This window comes from Dipodomys merriami, unplaced genomic scaffold (assembly GCF_024711535.1).
Source record: "Dipodomys merriami isolate MVZ:Mamm:240054 unplaced genomic scaffold, mDipMer1.0.p SCAF_56, whole genome shotgun sequence".
Lineage (NCBI taxonomy): Eukaryota > Metazoa > Chordata > Mammalia > Rodentia > Heteromyidae > Dipodomys > Dipodomys merriami.
The window spans coordinates 667,646-687,819 of record NW_027206135.1 but is presented as its reverse complement, the minus strand read 5'-3'; the positions used below and the strand labels follow the sequence as shown (position 1 = coordinate 687,819).

Here is a 20,174-nt window from a genome sequence, read left to right as displayed (position 1 = left end):
GAATGATGGGAACCTAATGAGCCAGACTTCCTTGTAGCACATTGTTACCATCACATCAAGTAAGCTGCAGAATGTTGGAAAATCTACTCGGAGAAGAAAAACCAAGCCAAACCAGGAAGGTATTCACTCTATTTTTGCTGCATACATGCTCAGTGATTATATAAATAAAGCTTGAGACAGACTTAATGAAATTACATAGTTTAGAGACATATGAAAATATAACAAAATCATAAAGATCTGGGAGGTGAATGGTTATCACAAAAAGTCTGGGCAGTGTTTGCCTTTAGAATGAGGGAAATGACCATGAGGGTCAATTATCAGAGCAAAATAACAATCATAAATACATATGCACTGGATATCCCAGGCCCTCCATGAACTAAGAAAACTGAAGAGAGAAATGGACACTGGGATGATAGTGGGAGACTTGTATTTCTATAGCAAGTAATGGGTAAAATATTTGAACAATATGTGAATAAGAGTCACCAGGCACCAGTGGCTCATGCCTGTGATCCTAGCTAAACTGGAGGCTGAAATCTAAGGGTCGCAGTCCATGAGACTCCTATCTCCACTTAACCACCAGAAAACCAGAAGTGGTGCTGTGGCTCAAAGTGGTAGAACTCTGGCCTTGAGCAAAGAAGCTCGGGGACAGTGCTCAGGCCCTGAGTTCAAGCCCCACGACTGACAAAAAAAGAAAAACAGAGGACATAAAGAATACTGTAGAAAATGAGGGCTTTGTAGGCCTGCACAAAGCCCCGCAGACATCGACAACAGAAGGCAAGTTCTCAAGTGCATGTGGGCGTCTTCATCATAAACCACATTTTAGGTCATAACAGAAGTCTTAACAAATGAACCTAACTAAGGAGGTTCAAAGGTAAACCGAACACTACAAAATGCAGCTGAAAGAAATGAAGGAATACAGAAACAAATGAAAAGACGCCTGATGCTCATGGATGGTAAGACTTTACATTGTTATGCACTACACGAAGCAAGGTACACATTCAAGGCAACCCCTCCGCCAGTCCCAATGGCGTATCTTTATACGTGGATAGAAAAATGAATCCTGATTCATGTGGAATCACAAAGGATCCCCAAAGCCAAAACAGTCTCGAAAGAAATAAGGAAGCTGGATGCATCGTGCTTCCTAATTTCAAAATATATTAAAATCTCTACCATAACCTAATTTGGATAGCACTGGAATTAAGAAAAACATGTACCCCAATAGAACAAAACAGAGAGCTAAGAAAGAAAACTCCTACATATCTGGTCAACTAGTCTTTGAGAAATAAACACATAAAGAACAATTGCCTTTGCTAAGGATAATCTACACTCACCAAAGTTTTCTGGAAAATGGACCCAAATGATTTTAGGAAATGACATTATCTCCTAAGAGATAAACATATATATGCAGATAAATATAAGTACACACATAAACACAAGCATGCAGATAAACACAGGCATGCAGATAAACACAGACCTGCAGATAAACACAGGCATGTAGTTAAACACAGACCTGTAGATAAACACAGGTGATACTGATGCCTCTGGATGACTACATACAAAACAAGAGTTCTGAAGATGCCACCAGGTGTGAAGCCTTGGTGTGAAGCCTGGACGGGCTGTGGAGGGCTGGGAAATTCAATCCTGGGTCTCTCTATTTTCTTGAATGACCTCTTAATTTTGACAATTTGAGTTGAGAAAAAAATTCCGCTAATCAAATGAAGTTTATCACAGAGAAGGTACTGAGCAACACCAGTCAACACCAATCAATACCAGTCAACACCAGTCAACAGAGTGTTTTGCACTGATAAGCATGCACTTCACGGCCCAGCTGCCAGCCACCAGCCTCATGCAACACTGAGTGTTGGAAATGTGGCTAGTGCAAAAATCCAAAATTTCACTCCAAAGGTTAAAAACTAAATTAATAAATCACATTTCTATAGCTGTGGTGCTGTTTCGGACCTTTTTGTGTGTTAAATGTATTCATGTTCCCCAAATACCGAATGCAAAATGTAGGGGGAAAAACTTGCCAGAACAAGTTGCTAGCAATGCTAGTGGTTTTCAGGCTTGTGTCTAGAGTTGCTAATTGTAATAAGAAGAATGTGGTGGTGCTGACATAATGCCGTCATTCTTAATTATCCTAAAATGAGATATGTAAGGGAAATGACAAGGTTGTTCTGTCAATCACAAAACTGTTTTTCAAAATTTAAATCACGGCTAGTCTGTTTTTGTCATCTACATCTCGATCCATCTGGAACATTTGTAATCAAATTTCATGGAAGGTAACAAGCACTTTTTTAAAATAATAAAACAAGAAATACTTTTAAGTTTTGCATAATTTTTTTCTTTTTTTCTTGTCAGCCGTGGGGCTTGAACTCCGTGCCTGGGTGCTGTCCCTGAGCTCTTTCACTCAATGCTAGTGCTCTACTACTTTGAGCCACAGTGTCATTTCTGGTTTTCTGGTGGTTAATTGGAGATAAGTCTCATGGATTTTCCTGCCCAGGCTGGCTTTGAACCATGATCCTCAGATCTCAGCCTCCTGAGCAGCTAGGATTACAGACATGAGCCACTGATGTCCAGCATGTTTTAGGTAAGTTTTGTGAATTTAATAGTATTCTGCAGCAGGTATATATGGCTCATGACTGTATTATTAGTATATGTTTAGAGTATATAAGGCTGGTCGCAGAAAACTGAGATGGTAGAGCCAGTTTGGATTAGCTAAGTTAGTAAGTTATATTAGAACATAACTGGACATAGCACACCTAAACCCAAATACAAGTGCTTTAAACAAATTCTATTTTACAGCTATGAAGCACTAGAATGTGATGGTAATTATCTTCTCTGTGGCACTCACTGAAAGGCTTCTGTTTATCCTCCACCATTCAAGTGGACTTCCTCCCTTCTTGTTTTTTAAGAATAATCACTGATTCCTTGCAGATTTTAAGGCTGGAATATACCATCACAGAGGAAAGAGTCTATAGTTCACATATGTGAAAAATGAGGAAGAAGTGATTTGAAGTGGGAAGGTTACCGAGTTAGCAAGCATTAACTTGCCAGGAAGCCCGAGCAGGCTCGAAGATTGAGACACCAGGCTGACAAATGGCAGACAGGGCACTTGCTGAAGGAGTAGCTAGGGAAACACCTTTATGACCAGGCCTGGTAATAATTCCCATAGCAAGCCTTGTCCATAGACACCCTAAAATGTATACAGTCTAAGAAGAAAAGGCAACGTTTCCAGAGCATTGATGGTACCAAAAAGAGAAGAAAAGAAACAGACATGGGAAGGCAAGCATCATTAGAAGTGATTTCTTGGTAGGAAAGCAAACACAGGGACTTCACAACTATTCAATATTTTAAATCTGTAACTTCTTGAACCACTGAAGACTTTTCCAGACTGCTTAGGCTCAGCTAGGAGTAACAAGAGTGTTAAGTATGCGAATGACGGAGTTTAGTTCTGAATGTACTTCTGAATGTACATCTCGAGTACTGAGATGAGTTAGGTGCTGAAGGGTACTCGCTAGATCATTGCATTCCAGGCAAAACATTTATATTTCTTAGATAAACTCCAATTTATACATTGCATATAAAACTTCTATTTGAACCAGACTTGCTTTCTTATTCCTATTTGTTGAGTGAGGGGACAATATAACCGCTCCCATTTCATGACAGTAAACACACAGGAACACAGAAAGTGTCAGATGAGTCAGGGGAGAGAGGCTCAGGTCAGCCCACAGAGGGACTGCACCTAGTGCTTACTCCAGACACTGAATGTGCTGCTCAGCCACATGAAAGAAAGCGGTATTAGAGCCTCACCTGGCTTACAACATTCTTGGGAATCCTGCAATCCAGTTGTAAAAGTTATATTATATACATAATATAAAACATGTGTTATATATTATATTATACTAACATAATACAGATTGCACATTACATTTTGTAAGTTCGAATGAGTATGTTAAAATATAGAATACATATAATATATACCTATATTAATAAACTATATTCAAAAAAAAGACAAGAAATCAAAACCTACAACTTCCACTTTATTCTATTCTGTTATTGTCTGGCACTTTGGGATTTTTTTGCCCTACTGTGTCTATAGTGTTACTGTATATCTCTTTTCCACTCTGTTCCCACTGGCATTGTGAAACTAACCCTGGAGACCATGCACACCAAGAAAGGCAGCAAATGCTACATATTGGAGCTTGATTCATTTTACTGGTAGCCAAGAGTTTCGGAAGTCATGCAAAAAAAAAAAATGTGAACAAAACATGTGAAAAGTAAAAGCATGCCCCGTGTTAGGAACTGCTTCACGAATAGCATAGAACATGAAAATTTGAGAGATATTATCTGATGGGAGTGAAGTCTCATGTCCCTGAAGCAGGAACTTCACATGTCTTGGTTGTGAGTTTTGTCTTAGGAATTAGTGCACAGAAGTGATGAGTTGGCTCTGCAGGGTTGTCTGAGGATGCAAGATTTTGGTCAAAATTGGGTCAGGTGTCACTGAGACTTCGAGTGACTATATGGAAATCACAATAAAGAGGTCTCATGTTGTTTGTAAATGGTGCTCCCACAGGGCCAGTGTCACACTTGTGGAGTTTTCATCAATTGGTAAGAGCCGGGGGAAGCGTCCTCAGTGATTCGCAGCTGTGTGGCAGTGTTTGTCTACCTGGCTCCTGACCACCAAGGAGAGAGCAGTTAGCACAATGGCGGGGAGATGCTAATCTCTTGATTTCTTCTAGTCTGCACTCTCCTCAAAGACTTTAAAAGGCAAGAACCTTGACTCCTCCAAGGCTCCATGGGGAAGTCAGTGCCAGTGTATGAATCGCACCTGTCTCTGGTATTTTTCTTGCTTTCAGCATTCATTCTCCCGTCTCACAGGCACAAAGCAACACCATCAGAACAGTTGTTCCTATAACGGAAGCCAGTGTGGTCTCGAACATGTACAGCTGGGAACAGCAGTCGACGGGCATAACTTTTAAGAAAAGAAAACATGGCCCCCTCGAGCGTCACGGGGGAAATGAAGCACGTGGAGTCACCAGTGGAAAGGATGTGACGAGCCTCTTCCGTGGTGTTCCTGACCTCACACAATTACCAGGGCCACGTGCACCCCGTTGGGGTGGGAACTGACCCTGTTCTGGGGTGCTCCTGGCCTGGCCCCAGGATGCTGGGCAGACTGAGGGCAGCCCTGTGGTATGCACCTGTGCCCAGACCCGAGGATGGCAAGGCGTTCATCCATCCCATGGCTGGCTAGTGAGACTCCAGCACTGGGAACTGAGCAGGTGTGGTGTGAGGAGCACCAGGGCTCCTCTTACCACTGCTTTATCACCTTGGTTTCTGGGCTGGTGATGCTCAGCTGAAGCTTCCCATTGGAATTAATTACTTAAAAACCATCAAATGCCAGCGCCAGCCTGCTCCGATTCTCATTTGCTGCTTCTGAAGTGTGCACTTTCTCAAGGCTCCTCATACAATGTTAATGTCCAGGAGGGGACAGGACTCACAGGCCCAGATAGTGGGATGTGTTCCTCTAGAAGCCTCTTCTCCCAAGATTAGACTCATGAGAAATACACCAGAGGCCACATCCAGAATCAGAAGATCTTGCAAAAGAGTAGAGCCTCAGTGATTTTTATTATTCTCTTTATAAAGAAAACGGATCCTCATGTGAAAGTTGAGCTTAAGTCACACTGAAAAGGAACTATATTATTGTACGATACTACTGTTTCAAAGATAAATATGGCTAAATTGGGCCTCTCGTTTCTCACCAGTATTTGAAAACTGTCAGTCATGACTTGGGGTAATAAACATTACTTCGTGTTTAGAATCCGCTTGGACTCTTCCTGGGCGTGTGTGCAGGTAGGGTTCGGTCTGCAGCTGTCGGATCCAAGCCACCCAGAGGTGACCGTATCCTGGGCCTCTGCCTCATCAATGGAGTCACTCATCCACAGGCTCATCATCTGATGGCATTAGTGAGAGGTAGTGGAGTCAGGAGGCTGGAGGAAATGAGGGAGCCGCTGTGAAATGAAAGGCTTATCTTGCCCTTAGCTGCATGTTCTCTCTGCTTCCTGGCTGCCCTCCACCACCATGGTGGCCTCCATAATACTCCACCCCTTCCCCAGGCCACAGAGCCTGCAGGCCATGGACTGCACCCTCTGAAGCTGCAGGCCCACACCAGCAATCCTCCCGGAAGTACGCTGGCTTCTCTTAGGAATTTTGTAACAGTGTCAAAAGACCCAACACGGTCATTAATTGCCATTTTGTCCAGGCTAATGTTTATTCCTAAAGCATTCTAGGTTGGTAAGATATACACTGGAATGTTACATGAAAATACTACAGAACGTGAACTAAGACTGGAATCACACAGAGAAGATCAGCACAGCCCAAGGGTGGCACACAGATCTGTAAAGTGCTCCGTAAAACAACAAAGTAAAATGCCATAGAAAGACAGTATGAGACAGTGAGCATTACTGAAAGGTGTCTGTGAGTGAGGACAACAAAATGAAATGCCTTGGAAGACCTTGGATGATGGCGTTGGGCGTGATGGGAGGTGGAGAGCAGGGGAGGACTGAAGTCTGTATGTGCATGCATACAATGCCACAGTGAAATCCTTTAAACAATTAACAGACCCTAAATACAGTGAATGACAGTCCACTCTGGCCCTGGGTACTAGTGGGAAGGGAGAGGAAGAAGCGAGAGAAGGTGTGTGTGTGTGTGTGTGTGTGTGTGTGTGTGTGTGTGTGTGTGTGTGTGTGTGTGTGTGTGTGTGTGTGTGTGTGTGTGTGTGTGTGTGTGTGTGTGTGTGAAAGAGAGAACGAGAGAGAGAGAGAGAGAAAGAGAGAGAGAGAGAGAATATGGCCAAAATGCTTCATGTACAAGCATGAGATCGGAACTGTGGAGCTTGCTGGGGTTGTCCTGGAAGGGAGAGGGGGAGAAGGCAGAGTGATGTAGGACTAAGTATGATCAGATGTGCCCAGATGAAAGCCTCTTGTATAACTAATTGATGCTAATAAAGAGGTAGAAAAATACCACAGAATTTCGACTCTCTTGCCAGATAAATGTGTTATGAGTTTACCACTTACGGTTCTATGATTCACGGGAAGAAAGGCCAGCTTCAAGCATTATCTTTACTGAGAAGGATATGCGAAATCATTCTTCTCAGAAATTCTTTTCCTTCCTTTTAATTCCTCCAACAGCTTAAAATTGGTGCCTATCACAAATCAGTAATAATTGTTAGTATGTGATGTTAATTTGCTAGCTGTTTTGACACGTCTCTGACTTTGCCTATAGTGCCCCGAAACTGAATTTAGATTTGTCAATGACAACCTACGGTATAGGAGCAACAGCTCAAAGAGCAATGTGTCCTCGGGCCTGACAGTAGGGCCCGGGCCTCCAGGGCCTGGAGTCTCAGGGAACCTGGGACCTGGTTGTGCAGGCGGTGCAGCGGCAGCAGAGTTGTCTCCGTGGGCTGGGAGGCAGAAGCCGGTCCTGGCAAGCGGTGTGCTGCAGAATGATCTAGGCAACTTGCACTCATTTTTAACTTGATGAAAATGGAGAAATGGAACACAGAGTCATGAGGGTGCAGCCAGAGCCCCGTGGGAGGGGAAGGCTTCATGGCTCTGTGTCAGGGCTCCCCGCCCTGCGCTTGCTCATCCATTCTCCACTCCGACCGCCCCTCCAGCGCTGTCACTTGTGTTCACATCCCTACACCATTCCAGTGTGTCTGCTTTCATACTTTAGTCACTATTACAGGGTATGTTTATTTCCCGTTACGAATATATCACTGTATTTGTGAAACTCATTTTATGGGCTGTGGGTTCAGTTTAAGCTTCATTGCCAGATTTTGAGACACTTGATGTTTTCCATGACTGTGGGTTTTTTGGGGGGAAAAGAACTCAGAAATCTTTTTGTCCGGTTACTTTTACAAAATGTGTGCAAAGAATGCATCACAAGAGAGCAGCCAGCAAGAGCGAGTGGGAAGAAGCAGGAGACCGAGAGTGTGACTTCACTGTCCGCTGCTGGACTACGTCGAAGTGTCGGGGTGTTAAGGGCAGCGCCACCGGAAGCAGGAATGTGTTGCAGCTCAGCCCAGCAGAAGCCCCCACAGCCCCTCTGCTCACCATGGACAGAGACTGAGCCCTTGACTTAAGGGACTGCAACTGAGGAAATTGCTATTAACACTTTAATCCGTTTGGATTTAAATAACCGGTGGGACAGGTTGCTACTAAAATGCAAAGTGCGATTCTGCACAGCCCTGGGAAGCTCAGGGCACATTCATGTTCACTTTTGGAGATTGGATGGTTAACACCTGTGTGCCACAACAGATTCCAGCACTATGCCCCCAGCATTTGGAGGCCCCCTACATTTTTCCACAGTTGTCAGACTGTTTTAACTTCAACTATTTTAGTGTCTATTTTAATTAATACCTCCTGATTATTAATGACAAAGTGTAGTTTTGCATATTCATGACTATTTGAATGCTCTGCTTGTATTTTATTGATCATTTTATTACTTACTGGTGCTTGAGTACACCTTCTAAACCCAAGTTCTCGGTTGATTATATATGTTGCAAATATTCATCCATGTGGAATTTTAAACATATAGACAACCAAATCTCAATGAAATAGGAATTTTTGATGGGGTCAGGACCGTTTTAAAGGTTTCCCAGGTGATATTCATCTACTGAGACAGGAATGCATTTGAATTCAGTGTAGAAGGATTTGCTGGCCATCAGAACTCTCTCTGAAGTCACAGACTAGTGAATAGGACAACTGTCTCTGGTGTCTGCTCCTTGGATCTGACACACCACAGGCTTAACCTCCCCGTGTCTGCTTTTCCCATATAAAACTCAACTGCCATGCCTAACTCGCAGAGTCCTCATGAATGCTAAATGAGCAATTATACAGAGCATTTAGAATCTCTGGTGAAACATAGTAATTACCTAATCACCATCTCATCACCAATTGTCACGATTATCTGCATCATCTTAACCAAAAGTTTAAGTTAGCCGTCTCCCAGGTAGAGAGTGCCAGCAGCTTCCTTAATGGGAGCACATGCGAGCCTTTTCCCCACGAAGGTCCGGGAACAGATGCCGCCTGCTTCCCTCAGAGCATACACAGTCTAGAAGTAGCCAACACAGTACAGTCAGGCGGAAAGTGAAAAGGGAGCCGTATGACTTGGTGACAAAAAAAAAAGTAGTCTCCATTCCACTTCTGCAAGTGTTATACCATGCCTCCAAAACTGATAGTACAAAACTAATTTAGCAATAAATAATTTAGGTATAAAAGTACTAGGCAACAATAAACCCCCTCAAAGCACACAAGGAGAGCCAGTCACACCCGTGATGCTAGTGAAAGCTTCATTTGTAGTGAAAATAGGGAAGATGGAACACTTAGGAATAGGAGCAGCCCCAGGCATCTGTGGGCCTCTGGTGCCAGACATGGCCATTGAGTGATCCATGGTGGGTGCTTATTTCATTGTGCCCAGTGCACCACACAGCTGCTGCTGAAGACTGAGCTGCCACCATTCAACACACCCAACAGCGTCAGCGTCTCAGTACAACCAAGCACGGTGTCTGCATCTCAGTACAACCAAACACAGTGTTAATGTCTCAGTACAACCAAGCACGGTGTCAGCATCTCAGTACAACCAAGCATGGTGTCAGTGCCTCAGTACAATCAAGCACAGTGTCAGTGTCTCAGTACAATCAAGCACAGTGTCAGTGCCTTATAGCCAAGCACGGTGTCAGCATCTCAGTACAACCATGTACAGTGTCAGAATCTCAATACAACCAAGGACAGTGTCTGCTTCTCAGTACAACCAAGCACGGTGTCAGTGCCTCAGTACAATCAAGCATGGTGTCAGCGTCTCAGTACAATCAAGCACAGTGTCAGTGCCTTAGTACAGCCAAGCACGGTGTCAGCTTCTCAGCACAAGCAAGCACGGTGTCAGAATCCCAATACAACCAAGCATGGTGTCAGTGTCTCAGTACAATCAAGCACAATGTCAGCATCTCAGTACAACCAAGGGCAGTGTCAGCTTATCAGTACAACCAAGCACAGTGTTAGTGTCTCAGTACAACCAAGCACAATGTCTGCTTCTCAGTACAACCAAGCATCGTGTCAGCTTCTCAGCACAATCAAGCACGGTGTCAGCATCTCAGTACAACCAAGTGCAGTGTCAGCTTATCAGTATAAACAAGCACAGTGTCAGTGCCTTAGTACAACCAAGCATGGTGTCAGCGTCTCAGTACAAAGCACATTCGCTTTGCTACTTGGAGAAAGTGGGATATGAACACTGAAGTGCACGGCTGTTTGTATTTTTATTTTATGTTGCACACAGAATTGTTCTTCTAGATGCAGTACCAGTAGAGTAAAAAGAAAGGCACAAGAAGCTGTTTTATCTGAGAAGATAAATAATTGAAATAATTGATTTTGTTCTTATACTACAGCTAAATAGTCAGTAGGACCAAAACCCAAATTTTCTTTTTTCTCTGTGTGTGTGTGTGTTTTTTGTTTTTTTTGGTGCCAGTCAAGAGTCTTGAACTCAAGAACTGGGTACTGTCCTTGAGCTTTTTTTGCTCAGGGCTAGTGCTCTACCACTTGAACCACAGTTCTACTTCCAGCTTTTGTGTGGCTCATTGGAGATAAGAGTCTCACCAATTTTTCCCACCAAAGCTGGCTTTAAACCTCGATCCTCAGATCTCAGCCTCCTGAGTAGCTAGGATTATAAGTATTTTCATAATCACCATTTAACTCATATGAACATACAAAGTCCAGCTAACTTTAAGCTATTTACTTACTATTCCATGAAAACTCATTAGGAAAATAATAGTGCTTTCTAGGCAATTATAGAAACAGATGCTGACAATGAATTGCTTTGTTAACTTATTTTTTTAAAGACAACATTTTCCTCAAAATTAAAAAAAAGATTTATTCTCAAGTGAGTGAAAAGCATGTTCCTTTTGGCTTTATTTACTCCTAAGGCTGAGTGTCTGTGGTCAGACTCAAACACAACCACTTTCTCCTGCTTCGTTTCAGAGTTTGTGTTCTCTACTCTACTGTCAGGGTGAAGGAAGTTCTTTCACACTTCTGGTGGCATAATCACGCATGTATCATCATGTATAGATGTATCGTGCATGTATAGATGTATCTGCATGGCAGGGATGCAATGTATCTGCTCCTGATGCATGGAATTTTAGAACCCTAGGAGAAGATATCCAAAGAAAATCAATTGGCATCCCCTGGCACTTACATGGGTGATGCGGAGATCTGAACTCAGGGAGTCCGGCACTCTACCTCTGAGCCATACCCCCAGCCCTTTCTGCACTGGTGCTTTTACGATAAGGTATGATGTCCTGCGTGGGCCCCTGTGGACTCTCATCCTATTAGGCTTCCTGCTGTATCAAGGATGACCGTTGCATATGCCCCACTCAGTTATTTGGTTGAGAAGGAGTTTCATGGGCACTTTTCCAAGGCTGGGCTTGAACCATGATTCTCCCATCTCAGACTCCTCAGTACCTAAGATTATAGGCATAAACCACTTCACTCAGATTCATGGATAATTTTGAGTTTATCACTGAAACAGGAAAAAATATTTTAAATTATTTTAAGTTCAACCAGGCAATGGTGGCTCACACCTGTTAATCCTAGCTACTTAGGAGGCTGAGATCCAAGGAACATTTGAAGCCAGCCCAATCAGAAAAGCGCTTGAGACTCTTATCTCTAATTAACTATGAAAAACAAAAAAAGACAGAAGTGAAGCTGTGGCTCAAGAGGCAGAATGCTCTCCTTGAGAAAAAAGTGCAAGAATAACACGAAGGACCTGAGTTCAAGCACAGAATGCACAAAAAATACAAAAATAAAAATAAATTATCTTAAGTTCAGTTTTCCACACTCATAGATGATCATTAATCACATGGGGTTCTAAACCATCATTTCTCTTAGAAGCAAAGTCATACATTAGTGATCATACTATACCAAACCTTTTAAACTGACAAACATTTCTGAGTAATTCGTTCAGACATTTCAACAGTGAACCATGAAGTATTTATTCTTCCTAAAGAAGGAATTATGCATTCAAGTTTAGTCCTGAATTCCAGTCTTACAAACACCCTCAATTCATGCATTCTACCAGCCATTATTCAAATCTCTGAAAGTGATTATATTATAATAACATCATTTTATACACATTAACTTTGATGTGACATTCTCACTCTGACCATAAGTTCTGTCAAGATACAAAGAATCTGACTAATATAAACTTTAATAAAGATTAAGCAAGATGTTGTGTAAATCAATTAGAGCTCATAAAATACACTTAAAATCAAAGCTATTAATTTTTAAATATTCAGTACAAAAACAAACTACTTGTTGGGTACTAGTGGCTCCCATGTGTAATACCAGCTATGTAGAGACTGAGACCCAGAGGATCATAATTCAAAGGAAGTTTAGGCAAAAAAAATGTCCAATAGACTTCATTTTCAAAATAAGCAGCAAAATGCTAACCTGGAGGCATGGCAGAAGTAGAGAGCTGGCTGAGCCAGGAAGCTGAGCAAGAATGAGGCCCTCAGTTCAAATGTCAGTACTAGCAAAACAACCACCACCACAAGAACAAAAATAACAGTAGTCAACCTAGTATCCTTAGACATAAGCTCAGAAACACAGACTAAATGTTTAGAAATAGAGCCACAGAAACCCAATAGCTAAGGCTTTCGTACTGCAACTGCAATATTCTAAAGTGTGGACTGTTACCGCTATACGAGCTGACACTTTTCAGAAGAAAATACGGCTTCCATCTCCTTGAAGAAAGGGGCAAAAACTTTCCTCCACTTCTGCTGCATATAGCCTGTGCTGAGTCGGCATATTTACCAGTGAAGGCCTGTTTGGCTAAAGGAAGGCTCTCATAGGCTTGTCAACTCCAAATACATTCCATTAACATGTTAGGATCATTTTAAAGGTGTCATTGCATTGTAAACAAAAATAATAATACTTTGCAATTTTATTTAGTGGTACCCTTAAAGACCACAAGCAGTTTTGCCAGGGCTGTATCAGGCCAACAACTTCATTACATGCATGGTTTAAGCTGAGTGCCGTGAGTCACATTTGTAATCCCAGCTACTCAGGAAACTGAGATCTGAGGATCTCAGTTCAAAGCCAGCCCAGGGGGAAAAAATATGTGAGACTTATCTCTAATTAACCACCCAAAAGCCACATATGGAGCTATGGCTCAAGAGATAGAGCTGCTATCCTTGAGCAAAAAAAGCTCAGAAACAGTGGCCAGGCCCTGAGTTCAAGCTCCAGGGCAGGCATACACACATAGCACACACACACACATAACACACACACACACACACACGCATGCACGCACGCATGCACGCACGCAATCACAATGCACTCACACACACATACACGCACTCACATACATACACACACACTCCATGATTTAATGATTCCTTACTACTGCTTAAAAAATACTATTTATTTTCAACCACTTTCTTATACAAGTCTATCTTTCTCAAACATCATATTAAATACTTGTTATTTTTCTCATAGCTATCATGTTGGATAAATTTCCTAACCTATTGCTTACCACAGAGGTTAAAACATTAATGTTTCATCAGACTTTACAGTAGAAGAATACTAGAAAAGTGAATTTATGGTGGAGGGAAGCCCCAATTGAGGGCAGTTCATGTGTTCCACACACAGTCACTTTTTTAGTTTAGGAGGATATGGGAACAAACCATAGTTCACCATTCTCATAGAACAGAATAACGTAAGTGAACTCTGACGCATTCTGTCTTATTCTTCTAGTGAAATTCAATTGTTCATACTTTACAAACATAACTCAAACTTAAATGACAATTCTCAATACTCTGACAAGATGCATTTTAGGAAATGGAGTTATTTTTAAGCAATGTTGAGTTCAACAACATTCCCGGAGGCTGCCTCTGGGCAGCGCCATCTTGGGGAAGGGAGGGTAGAACTGCATGTGCTCCTGATCAGTGAGAAGCAAGATCTTCCATCACTGTGATCTGATCAGGAGAGGGAAGGGGGCACCGCACAGCTGCAGGTGGAGAGTCTCCTTCCGCCTCCCCCCCCCTCCTGCCAAGAGCAACCCCTTCCACGTGAATACCAATTGATTTGCAGGGCAAGGACACCATCAGGACACCAGCCACGTTGGTGATGATGGAGTGGAATTCCTCCAATCATCTTGTTCTAAAAATATGCAACATCTGACTTCTAGTTTCCCTGGCAAATAGTGTTATTTTCTGAAATTCCTAACTGCTAAATAGTATAACCATCATCTTGTCTAATAATGTGGTGTGTGTGTGTGTGTGTGTGTGTGTGTGTGTGTGTGTGTGTGTGTGTGTGTGTGTGTGTGTGTGTGTGTGCGCGCGCGTGCGCACTTCGCTTCTTCACATTCCGCTTACTTGGTAACGGGTGGCCAACCCCTTCATCAATGAATGCCTCTTCCCATCTTAATACTTCTGGAATTACATTCTTGACCCTGCAGAGCAGGTAGAAGGAGACACAGACTGCCACTCAATCACGTGGTAAAAGCCTCTCTTACCCAGAAAATCAGTAGTGAGGAAGACAGGGGGAACTTTAATGACCAGACCCAAGGTAGCAGGAAAGAAAAATACTATCAATACCACCCTGCAAACTGAATGCAAAAAGGGAAGAGCCATGATCACTCTCAGCAGGCTGGCATCTGAGGGAGAATGAGATAAAACTATGTGCAAACCCTTTCCATTTTTGAAAGAAACACTACCAGCCCCTGTCCCCTTACTTAAGAGGTTGGGCTAAGTGGCAGGGCACCTGTGTCTCCCTAGGGTGCATTCTGGAATAAATCTGGCTTTGGAAGCAACAGACAGGCGGGTTGGGAGCTGTGGCTGAGGACATGCCAGCTCTCCCCACCAGAGATTTTTGAATATTCCCCTTTGGGTTAAAAAGAAAACTTCTCTCTGGACTCCCTGGATGGTTTGTGGTGGCTCTCTCTGGACTCCCCGCATGACTCAGGGTGGCCCTCTCTGTACTCCCAGGATTGTTCAGGGTGGCTCTCTCTGGACTCCCTGGATGTCTTAGGGTGGCGGGAGAGGAGCAGAGCCTGGGAGCTATACAGCTGAGCCCGAAGCCTGGGTTCCGAGGGTCTGGTCTGGTCCAGGAGGGTGCGTGACACCAAAGCCAGCACCTGTCCGCCCGGCAGGATCCCTTAATGGCGCCAAGTCCAAGACGACACCCGGAAGGGAATCGTCCCACCGGCCATAAAAGTGGGCCCACCCAGGGGCCGCGCAACACAGGACTGCTGCCTTGGGGCCGCGCCAAGACTGGACCGCCACCGCAGGGCCGTGCATTGTCAGACCAAGGGCGGAGGTCAGTGGGGCAGGCGGTGCTCCGGCCGTGCTGTGCCCACAGCGCAGTGCGCACCCCCACCGCGCGCCCCCTACCGTGCCGTGAGCACCCCCACCGCGCCGTGCATATCCTCCACCACGCCACAGCCACGCGCGCCCTCACAGCACCGTACCTGCCGCGGGGTCCTCTCCGATCTGCTCCGGCTCCACTCCCAGTCGGATAGGCCGGGCCTCTGGCTCTCCTCGGGCGACCGTCGTCTCTCCGGGCCGTCTCGCGGGGTGCCGTCTCCGTGGGCCTCATTGGGAAGCGCGCCTGCCCCCGGGCGGCTGCCGGGCTCCCGCGCGTCCGCTGGGCGGCCGCCCGGCCCGGCGCTGTCCGCGGGCCCGGTGCTGACCTCCTCCCGCGCGGCGCTGTCCGCGGGCCCGGTGCTGACCTCATCCCGCGCGGCGCTGTCCGCGGGTCCGGTGCTGACCTCCTCCCGCGCGGCGCTGTCCGCGGGTCCGGTGCTGATCCCCGCCGGGCTCGCGCGGCCCGCGGCGTGGCCGTGCGTTCTGGAGTCAGCCCCGGGGCCGCCGGCGCCGGGCGGGACCGGGCCGTGCTGGGCGCAGTCCTCGTCCCGCGCTAGCCGATAGATGCCGTAGCTCTGCTGGAAGGACAGGCTGAACTCGAAGCCTCTCCTCTTGGCTAGGGGGGAACAGGGAACAAGCCGCGCGGTCAGCGGGTCATGAAAATTTCTAAAGTAATTCTGCCATGAAGCTGATTGCTGACTGTACACGGATATTAACTTCTACAACTGAAAAATGGCCCCGGGTGAACTGCTTTCATCTCATCTTCTTTGTGCAAGAATCATGCACTAGCTTATTCTGAGCAAAGGTTGAGGGGCTCGAACTCAAGGCATGGGCACTTGTCTCCGCGCTCTTTTGCTCAAGGCTGACACCCTGTCACAGCTCCACTTCTGGTTTTCTGGTGGTTAACTGGAGCTAGGAATCTCTGGATCTTTCCTGCCCAGGTTGGCTTTGAACCTTGATCCTTGTGTCTCAGCCTCCTGAGTAGCTGGGATAACAGGCGCTAGCCGCCAGTGCCCGGCTGTGCAAAGGACTAGGAAGGCGACAGTTAATGCAGCACAGTGAGTGACCAGATCTGGGAATTCCTAACTTCTGTCGGGTTGTCTGACTGGTAGCAGGTAAAAGTGCGCAGCTCGCGGAATGGTTTCCAGGTTTAGGGTTCCTGGGCTGCCGCGCTGTGGAGCTTTGTCCTAGTCCTAGGCTAAGCAGGCTCCTGAGAACGCAAAACGACGGACTGAGGAGCCTGGCTGGGTTCCGTGTGAACCGAACAACGAAGGCCTCCGAGCCTTCCTCAGACCCAGGCGGACTTTTTTGGCTGGTTGGTGTTAGGCCATGGCGTTCTCATAGCGAAGAACATTCTAGATTTTTAATGTGGGAGCAGCTTTGGGGGCTCCGCGCGGGGGAGTCCACCCACCCTGCCGCTGGCCACGCGTAGTCGCTGCGAACGACACTTGTATTCTCATTCTGCCTCGCGTGGGGGTCCTATGTTCTCCGTGTTTCCCGTGGGGTCGCCCCGTGTTTCCCATGGGGCCACCCCGTGTTCTCCGTGTTTCCTGTGGGGCAGCCCCGTGTTCCCTGTGTTTCCCGTGGGGTCGCCCCGTGTTTCCCATGGGACCACCCCGTGTTTCCCGTGGCGCCACCCCGTGCTCACCCCTGGGCCGGCCCCAGGCTGGGGCACTCACCCGTCCTCCCGTCCGAGGCCGCGGTGTATGGGCTCCGTCCGCAGTCGACGGCGCAGCCGCAGGGCAGGTGTGCCCAGCGCCCGGACAGCGCGAACAGCGGCGTCACGGAGGCGGCCAGCAGGGTCAGCAGGAAGCCGAGCGTCTCCAGGCCGGGGCTGCGTAGCCCCGCCGCATGCTGCACCAGCATGTGCGCCTGCGGACACGTGGCGGTCAGGCCGGCCTGGGGCTCAGCGCCCCGGTGCCAGGGTCCCCGAGCTCTCCGCCCCCGACCCCGGCCCGTACCGTCACTCCATCAGCAAGGGGGCCGGTCCACCCCGCCCCCAGCCAGGGTCACCCCACCCAGCCAGGGTCATCCCCCCCACAGATGGGGTCACCCCTCCCCCAGCCGGGGTCACGGGGAAGGGGCACTGCGCACGTCTCCAAATTCCCCTTCATCCCTGGCCCTCATCCCCACGTGGCCCTCATCCCCACGCAGGCGCTGCCGCCCCCTCCCGGGCTGGCCAGGGCTGGCCAAGGCTGGCATGGACGTCTTCTCCCCCCTACCCTGCCTCTCCTCCGGCGGGGGCTGGGGCTTCTTCAACAGGCAGAGGGAAAGAGGCAAGAGGAGGCGGGAAGGAAAACCTTCCATCTTTGTTTTCCTTTGCTTTCCCCATTAATTTTGTCCGTCTATCTGTCTGTCGGTCTGTCTCTGTCTGTGTCCTATGGCTTGAACGCCGGACCTGGACACCATTCCCGAGCTTCTTTGCTCAAGGCTGGCGCTCTACCACTTGACCCACAGCTCCGCTTCAGATTCGGGCGGCTTTCCGGAGCTTCAGACCTCCCCGCCCGGGTGCAACACTCGGCTCCCCGCTTCCCGAGGAGCTGGGATCGCAGGTGGAGCCACATGCCCGCCCCTTACCTATGTGGCGGTGACAGGCTTCTGCTCTGGCCGCCCGCGGGCTCACAGGGGCCTGGGCGGACTCGGTGGGGCGGGGAGGCCGAGCTCGCCATCCCGTGCCCGCGCCGTCCGCGAGTTACCGCCGCGCCCGCGCGCTCCCTCCCCGCCCCACGCGCGCGGAACTCCCCCGAGGGGCATGGGATCCCCCGCAGCGCCGCACCCCGGGGGAGACCGAGTCTCCTCGGGCCCCGAGCGCGCCCCTCCGCCCAGGCCAAGGGCTCCAGCCGCGGGTCCCCCCGCCTGCGCCCTCCCCGAGCCTTTACCATCATGGGCAGCCACAGGACAGCTTTGGTCAGCGCCAGGATGAGGGCGAAGCGCCGCTGCGCCACGCTGCGCTCGAAGCTCCGGCTGTCCCACGGGTTCTGGCGCTCGCGGGCTCCGGCCTGAGGGGCGTCGGGCGGGCCAGGTCCCGGAGACGCGGGCGGGGACCCTGGGGCAGAGACCGCGCGGCGCTCGGGCGGAGGGGAGTCCGGGGCGGACGCGCCGCCGGCGATCGCCCGGTACTGGGCCTGGGCTCGCGGCGGTGCCTCGGAGCACAGGAGCGGCGGCGCGAGTGGCCCGGCCAGGCCAGCGAGCAGCGCGAGGGCGGCGGCGTAGAGCGCGCAGAGCGGCGGCACGGCGGGCCCCGCCACGCGGCAGCCCCAGGCCGTGCGCTCGAAGGCGCCCCAGCCGCCCAGCGGCAGCGCAGCCAGCCCCAGGCCCGCAGCGCCCGCGCCCAGCGCCGCGCCCAACGCCCTGCCACGGCCCCGGCAGCCCGCCGGCGTCCCCGCCGCCCGGCGCAGGCTGACAAAGCTATACCCCACCAGGAGGGCGGCCTTGAGGTTCCCGGAGAGGCCCTGGCCGGTGTAGAGCAGCGCGGCGGCGGCGCACAGGGGCCGCGCGTGGCTGGGCGCGTCGCGGGGCCACTGCAGGCGCAGGAAGAGCCCGGCCGCCACGGCGCCCACAAGGTCGTCCACGGAGCAGGCGGCCACCAGCGCGGGCAGCGCGCCCCGGCGAGGCACGGGCAGCAGCGCTGCCAGCGAGCCCACGCCGCCTGCCAGCGCGGCCAGCGCCAGCGCGCCCGTCACGCAGAAGAGGGCGACGTCCGGGGCGCCCGGCGCGCCGCGCGCCGCCGTGGAGTTGAGCGCCTCGGGCCATGCGTCCGAGTCGTTGCTGGAGTTGCTGTGCGGAGCAGCCATGGTCCTCGGGCGGCGGACCCCGCGCGCCCCCGCGCGCCCCCGAGACCGCCAGGCGCGGCTCCGCCGGACCCCGCTCAACCCATGCCCGAGCACCGACTGGTCCGCGCTGGACACCGGCCGGGAGCGCCTCCGCGGCGGGAAGCAGCCCCGGCGCCCCTGCGCCCCGAGGGCGGCGGCCTGCGTCCCCGGTGCCCGGCGGCTGGACTGGGTTCACTTTTAAGAGCGAGAGACGCCGGGGTCCAGAGCCAAAGGCAAGTGGGCTTTACAGAGCGAGCTAGCTAGCGAGAGAGGCAGACAGACAAGCAGCGCCGGGGCGGGGTCGGGCGGAGAGCGGGCGGGAGCGGCGGTGGGGTGCGGGTCCCAGCCCCGGCGGCTCCGAGCCGCGTCGGGGAGCCGGAGGGGAGGAGCCAGGCCGCGCCGGGGTGGGGAGCGGAGGGGGCCGGGGAGGATGGGGCGCTCGACTTCCCGCCCGCTGCTCCCCTCGGCGTGGGCGCTCGGCCCGCCCCGCACGTCTCCGGAGGGCTCCGGCGGCTCCCACACCCCTGGCTTCCGCGGCTGCTCCTCCAGGTGTCCCAGCAGCGACCTTCGCCCACGGAGTGGGGCATCCGCGGCATCTGCAAGCACCCAAGGCGGTCAGGGAGCGGAAGGGCCGGGGAGGGGAGCGCAGGGGAGGGAAAGGCAGGACGGGGCGGGGCCGGGGAGGGCGGGGCCGGGGAGGGGAGGAGGGGAACGTTGGCCAGGCCTTTTTACCCGGCTTGGGCGTGGGACGCTAGTCTTGTCTTGGATTTCATCTGGCTCGAAGTCGGCCTGGCCCACCTTTGGTGGGGTGTTTTCGTGTCCCAGGACACTAGAAGCCGGGGCTTCTCCCGAGCCGGCCCCGGTGGAGCAAGGCCAGTGCTCCTGCACTTTGAGCCTGAGTTTGAGCCCGCGGAAAAGACCTGTGCTGCAGGGGCCCTGGCTGTGCCGGG

The 20,174-nt window shown here is 49.8% G+C and overlaps 1 protein-coding gene across 1 annotated transcript in view; it reads right to left on the bottom strand.

Annotated features, from left to right (window-relative positions):
* Positions 1-19,206, bottom strand: part of LOC138812053 (probable G-protein coupled receptor 149) — a 37,948-nt gene extending 18,742 nt beyond the window's left edge. The window contains exons 1-3 of the mRNA XM_070000003.1: positions 18,292-19,206; positions 17,092-17,284; positions 15,517-16,028 (exon numbers count right to left, since the gene is read on the bottom strand). Coding sequence (XP_069856104.1) covers positions 15,517-16,028; positions 17,092-17,284; positions 18,292-19,206 — 1,620 coding nt within the window. The remainder of the gene's footprint in view (positions 1-15,516; positions 16,029-17,091; positions 17,285-18,291) is intronic.
* Between the last annotated feature and the right edge of the window lie 968 nt (positions 19,207-20,174).